Raw genomic sequence first — 5,025 nt, 5'->3', positions numbered from 1 at the left:
AGAGACGGTACGTACCGGGCAGTGGCTGAGAGAGAGAAGAGACGGTACGTACCGGGCAGTGGCTGAGAGAGAGAAGAGACGGTACGTACCGGGCAGTGGCTGAGAGAGAGAAGAGACGGTATGTACCGGGCAGTGGCTGAGAGAGAGAAGAGAGAGAAGAGAGAGAAGAGAGAGAAGAGACGGTACTTACCGGGCAGTGGCTGAGAGAGACAAGAGACGGTACGTACCGGGCAGTGGATCCTGATGCAGTCGTAGTAGTAGCGCCACTCGTCGGGGACAAACTCCACCAAACACTCCAACGTCGTCCCGGCAACCATCCGTGCCTGCCACAAACACACAAACAACAACTTTTCAAATATCAGCTTTTCATGTAGGTGGTTTTTATCCCCCCGCCCCCACCCCAAACCGACACAGTTTAGATGATTTCGGAGGTGGGCATCTGGCCCAGTGTGTCAAGGTCAGCCCCGGCTAAGAAGGATACAACATCCCAGTTGAAAGACCCAATAAATTCTCTATAAAACTTTCTCCCCATTTGGGACACAGGTAAGGACAATAGATGTTTGATTGGAAAAAAGGAGGAGAGATAAGGACGATAGATGTTGGATAAGAAAGAAGGTGGAGAGATAAGAACGATAGATGTTTGATAGGAAAGAAGGAGGAAAGATCATAAGGACGACATATGTTTGATAGGAAAGAAGGAGAAGAGATAAGGACGATAGATGTTTGATAGGATAGAAGGAGAAGAGATAAGGACGAAAGATGTTTGATAAGAAAGGAGGAGGAGAGATAAGGACGATAGATGTTTGATAGGAAAGAAGGAGGAGAGATAAGGAGGAGAGATGTTTGATTGGAAAGAAGGAGGAGAGATAAGGACGATAGATGTTGGATAAGAAAGAAGGTGGAGAGATAAGGACGATAGATGTTGGATAAGAAAGAAGGTGGAGAGATCAGGACGATAGATGTTTGATAGGAAAGAAGGAGGAGAGATCAGGACGATAGATGTTTGATAGGAAAGAAGGAGGAGAGATCAGGACGATAGATGTTTGATAGGAAAGAAGGAGCAAACCACAACAGATTCCCCCCCCCCCCCCCCCCCACTCACGGGCTTGGTGTACTTGACACAGAAGTGAGGGGTCTGGGGCGGGATGATGTGCATGCGGAGCACGTCCGATGACGCGTTGAGCAGGACCAGACGCTTCGTCTGCTTTTCTCCGACTTCAAATCCTTCAAAGTGCACAACAGCGGGCTTGGCGTGGATGATTTCATTCTGACCTACTTTTGCATACGTCTCTGGGGAAAATGACAGGAGTTATGGACAATCATTAATGTCGGAGGTAATTAATTTCACAGCAGCAATGTCAATTTCCCCAGGGCCAGATGCAAGCAAAGACCTCAACAGTAAATAGCCTATCAGAGTCTGTTGGATTGAGGATCCACCCTGGAAAGTCAAAGGTCCTAAGGACAGATGCACAATGAAAGGAACAGGTCACAATAGATAGAAAGGCACTAGAAGACGTTGAATCCTTCTGCTTTCTTGGGAGTATCATTGGCAGAGAGGGAAGAACAGGTGCTGAAATAAAGTCTCGCATTGGACAAGCACAGGCTGCTTTCATATCTTTGAACAGGATTTGGAGGACCAGGAATATCTCACTTCGAACAAATCTGAGGATCTTCAACTCAAATGTGAAGTCAGTCCTGTTGTACGGATGTAAGACATGGAACGCATCTCAGACTTGAGAAAGTTACTGAGGATCAGATGGACAGACAGGGTCACCAAACGAGAAAGTGTTAGGAAGAATGAGACAGATCCCAGTCAGAGATGAGGTTGGAAGAAGGCATTGGCGATGGATTGGACGTACTCTCAGGAAGTCAGGGAGCTGGACAAAGAAAGTTTTTGATTGGAATCCACAGGGTAAAAGATCCAGGGGAAGACCACGTGGAACCTGGAGAAGAGTCACAGAAATTGATGCACAGAAAAGTGGGAAGACACATCAAACGACTAGCCCAGGATAGAGAAAGGAGGAAAGTGTTTGTTCGGGGCCTATACCCTGATCCAGGGCCAGACAAGCAAATGATGATCTATTTGAATTTCAACAAAATATTTCTTGACCATATGCAACCTATACCACAGATTTAGAAGCTGCAATAAAAGAAATATTCCCAATGTTTGGCTCAGTACAAGATCTCTGTCCAGTAGCCAGTAGTTGACAGATGATCGAGGACATGCTTCCTGGAGGGGACGGACATTTTCACCAAGTAATCTCTCTGTCTGACAGTTTCACTAGAACAATCAAAGGTTCCTTTGTTCCTTCAAAGACAGAAGCATGGAGATTGGCAAACTATTAATGATGATGATGATGATAATGATGATAATAATAATGATAAGCCTAATAATAATAATAATATTAATATTGAATAAATAAAAATAACAAAGATCAATTCTTGACTGCCCATTCCCTGATGGTTCCAAAGAATAAAAGATGTAATAAATCAATCAGAAGAACACAACGACACGTAGTCTGCACGCTGGCCCCTTCAACGACACGTAGTCTGCACGCTGGACCCTTCAACGACACGTAGTCTGCACGCTGGCCCCTTCAACGACACGTAGTCTGCATGCTGGACCCTTCAACGACACGTAGTCTGCACGCTGGACCCTTCAACGACACGTAGTCTGCACGCTGGCCCCTTCAACGACACGTAGTCTGCACGCTGGACCCTTCAACGACACGTAGTCTGCACGCTGGACCCTTCAACAACACGTAGTCTGCACGCTGGCCCCTTCAACGTATAACAGTCCTTTCAAATACAGTCAGGCACACTATATCCTAACACAGACACGGAGAAAAATACAAATGATGGATAGATGGATAGCTCAAACAATTTGCCATTCCCAAACGGATCTCTTTCCTATTTCGTTGGAATCAGTTAACTCACATTATGGATGGGCGGAACACTTTTGTCGAACCTGACGTGTTTGAGTCATTCTTGCCTCTATGACGGCCATTTTCTTGCTCTGAAACCATGAGACCCCCACCTCTCGACTTCTAGTCCAGATAGATATATAGGGCCTATGGTTAAGTTTTTTTTACCGAAAGCAAAACAAGTAAACAAGCTTTCACTCATGCTTTGCCCATTACCGATATATCGGCAGCGCGACCGCACCATTTTCGCTCATTACCGATACATCGGCACAGGCTATACATAAACTTTATTTAGTTCATAAATGCTTGATCCATAATTCTAGGTTTTGATATAAAAAATCTCAAAAGTAGAAACTTGCTGCAATGAAATATCGTGTCCACGTAAGTGGGTGGAAAGTTGAAAATGTTGGAGTATTTTGTGTGGTGTGTTTGTGAAACCAAAAGATGGAAGATGACCACACCCATAACTTCTAGTCCTTGCTATGTTTCTGGCTCTGGCAGTTGATAACACCGTAGGAATATCTCTTGTAAAACAGACCAGGGGATTTGTCTTTGTAAACTTGAGGACAGAGTTGTTACTAACCTAGAATACTTGGCTTTAGATTCTGAATCGGGGGATGATCAAATCGAGAGTGAGAGGCGTGAAAAGAAAGACATAATTCGTAGATGTAAATCTACAGTGACAGCAAAGAGGATAGTTGAAGATAAGGGAGGGAGTGGCTGGGAAATGAAAAGGAAAGAAAGCCAAGAGAAGTGAAGATCGAGAGGATAATGACATATATACCTAGATCTAAATCTAAATCTAGACTTTGACATGCAAGTGTGACTCGCGCAAATTCTAATTCATTTTTGGTATTGTCACAGTGATGTTACAGAATTGATAATAAAATCTGCGAGAATTGCACAATTTCATCACTTGTTGCAGGAATATGCAGGGAATTGAATGTAATATCCATTTTATGAGTGCAGGAATGTTTTTTAAAAATAGATCTAAATTTCATAGTTTATAGCTAGATCTATTCAAAGTAGGAAATGTAGTCTATCATTTTATTAGCTCCCCTGTGATGGATGTATTCTCTGACAAGTATCAACTATGTTCTTTGACGAATCAAAAATCTTTTAAAAACATATTTCAGTGTTACTTTTTATTATCTTTCAAAATAGGTATATCAGATGTACAGAGAAAACCGGTGAAAGCTGGTTGAAAAACGTGCAGAGAATGAGTTAAGACGATACACTCCACATTTACATGCCCAACAATTGACGAGCGCCCGAGTCCACTACATTGTGACACATTCGCAAACAAGATTCTAGCCTTTGGAACGAAAGAATTGAAAAGAAAGGATTGAAACGAAGCTAGAGTCTAGATCTGTTTTTGAGAGCTGGAGAAGAAGGAAAAAGGAGAGAAATTCCAAATTTCCCGAGTGCACACCAGACAACCCCTTCCAGACCAAAAATACGGAGTTTTCCTCAGGATCTTCCCTAAAGTGTTGGGGAAAAAATTGGAGTCTCTGAATTTAGAAAGGTATAGATCTACTTGTCTAGAGCTTTGGCGAATGTAAGCGCGCACACTGTCAAGTCAAAAAAGACGACACTTGTTACAAAAACATTCTGGGCGTGCGTCTCGAATAACCCGACGCTCCAGGCCAGGTCACCAACGGTCAAGGCTGAGCTCTTATTTCAAATTTCTATCATCCTATTATATGTTTTAGGCTAGGCCTACCCGTTTTCAACACCCAGGTGAGAATAAAAATCCACTGTATTCTCAGACTGGGTGAGAAAAAAATGGATAATATTCTCAATCTGGGAATAGCAACAGCCGTAAATAAAAGTAGTAGATCTACCATAGTCATCTAGATCTAAGTCTTGACTTTAATGTATCCAAGTAGGAAGTGCCTATTTGCAACGCTGCGTTGCGATTAGCGCCAGTGCTAAATAAAACGCCGTGAGTTAGCCTAGGCTATTTAAATTGAAGCTTAATCTACCTTTCGTTAACGGAAGTCCTGATGGCCGAAGTGACAGCAGCGCGTCTGCGTTTGAAGCCAAACATTATATTATGAGCGTGGGTTCGATCCGGGTCATGGAAGTTTGTTTTTTTTGG

General features: G+C 43.1%; 1 protein-coding gene across 1 annotated transcript in view; it reads right to left on the bottom strand.

Moving 5' to 3' along the window:
- The window catches only part of LOC101852019 (cilia- and flagella-associated protein 221), a gene marked incomplete at its 3' end in the record, with an annotated part of 36,877 nt that overhangs the window by 24,766 nt on the left and 7,086 nt on the right, over positions 1-5,025 (bottom strand). The window contains 2 exon segments of the mRNA XM_013082278.2: positions 228-323; positions 1,103-1,290. Coding sequence (XP_012937732.1) covers positions 228-323; positions 1,103-1,290 — 284 coding nt within the window.

This window comes from Aplysia californica, unplaced genomic scaffold (genome assembly GCF_000002075.1).
Source record: "Aplysia californica isolate F4 #8 unplaced genomic scaffold, AplCal3.0 scaffold00166, whole genome shotgun sequence".
NCBI lineage: Eukaryota > Metazoa > Mollusca > Gastropoda > Aplysiida > Aplysiidae > Aplysia > Aplysia californica.
This window is presented reverse-complemented; position numbering and strand designations above follow the sequence as displayed.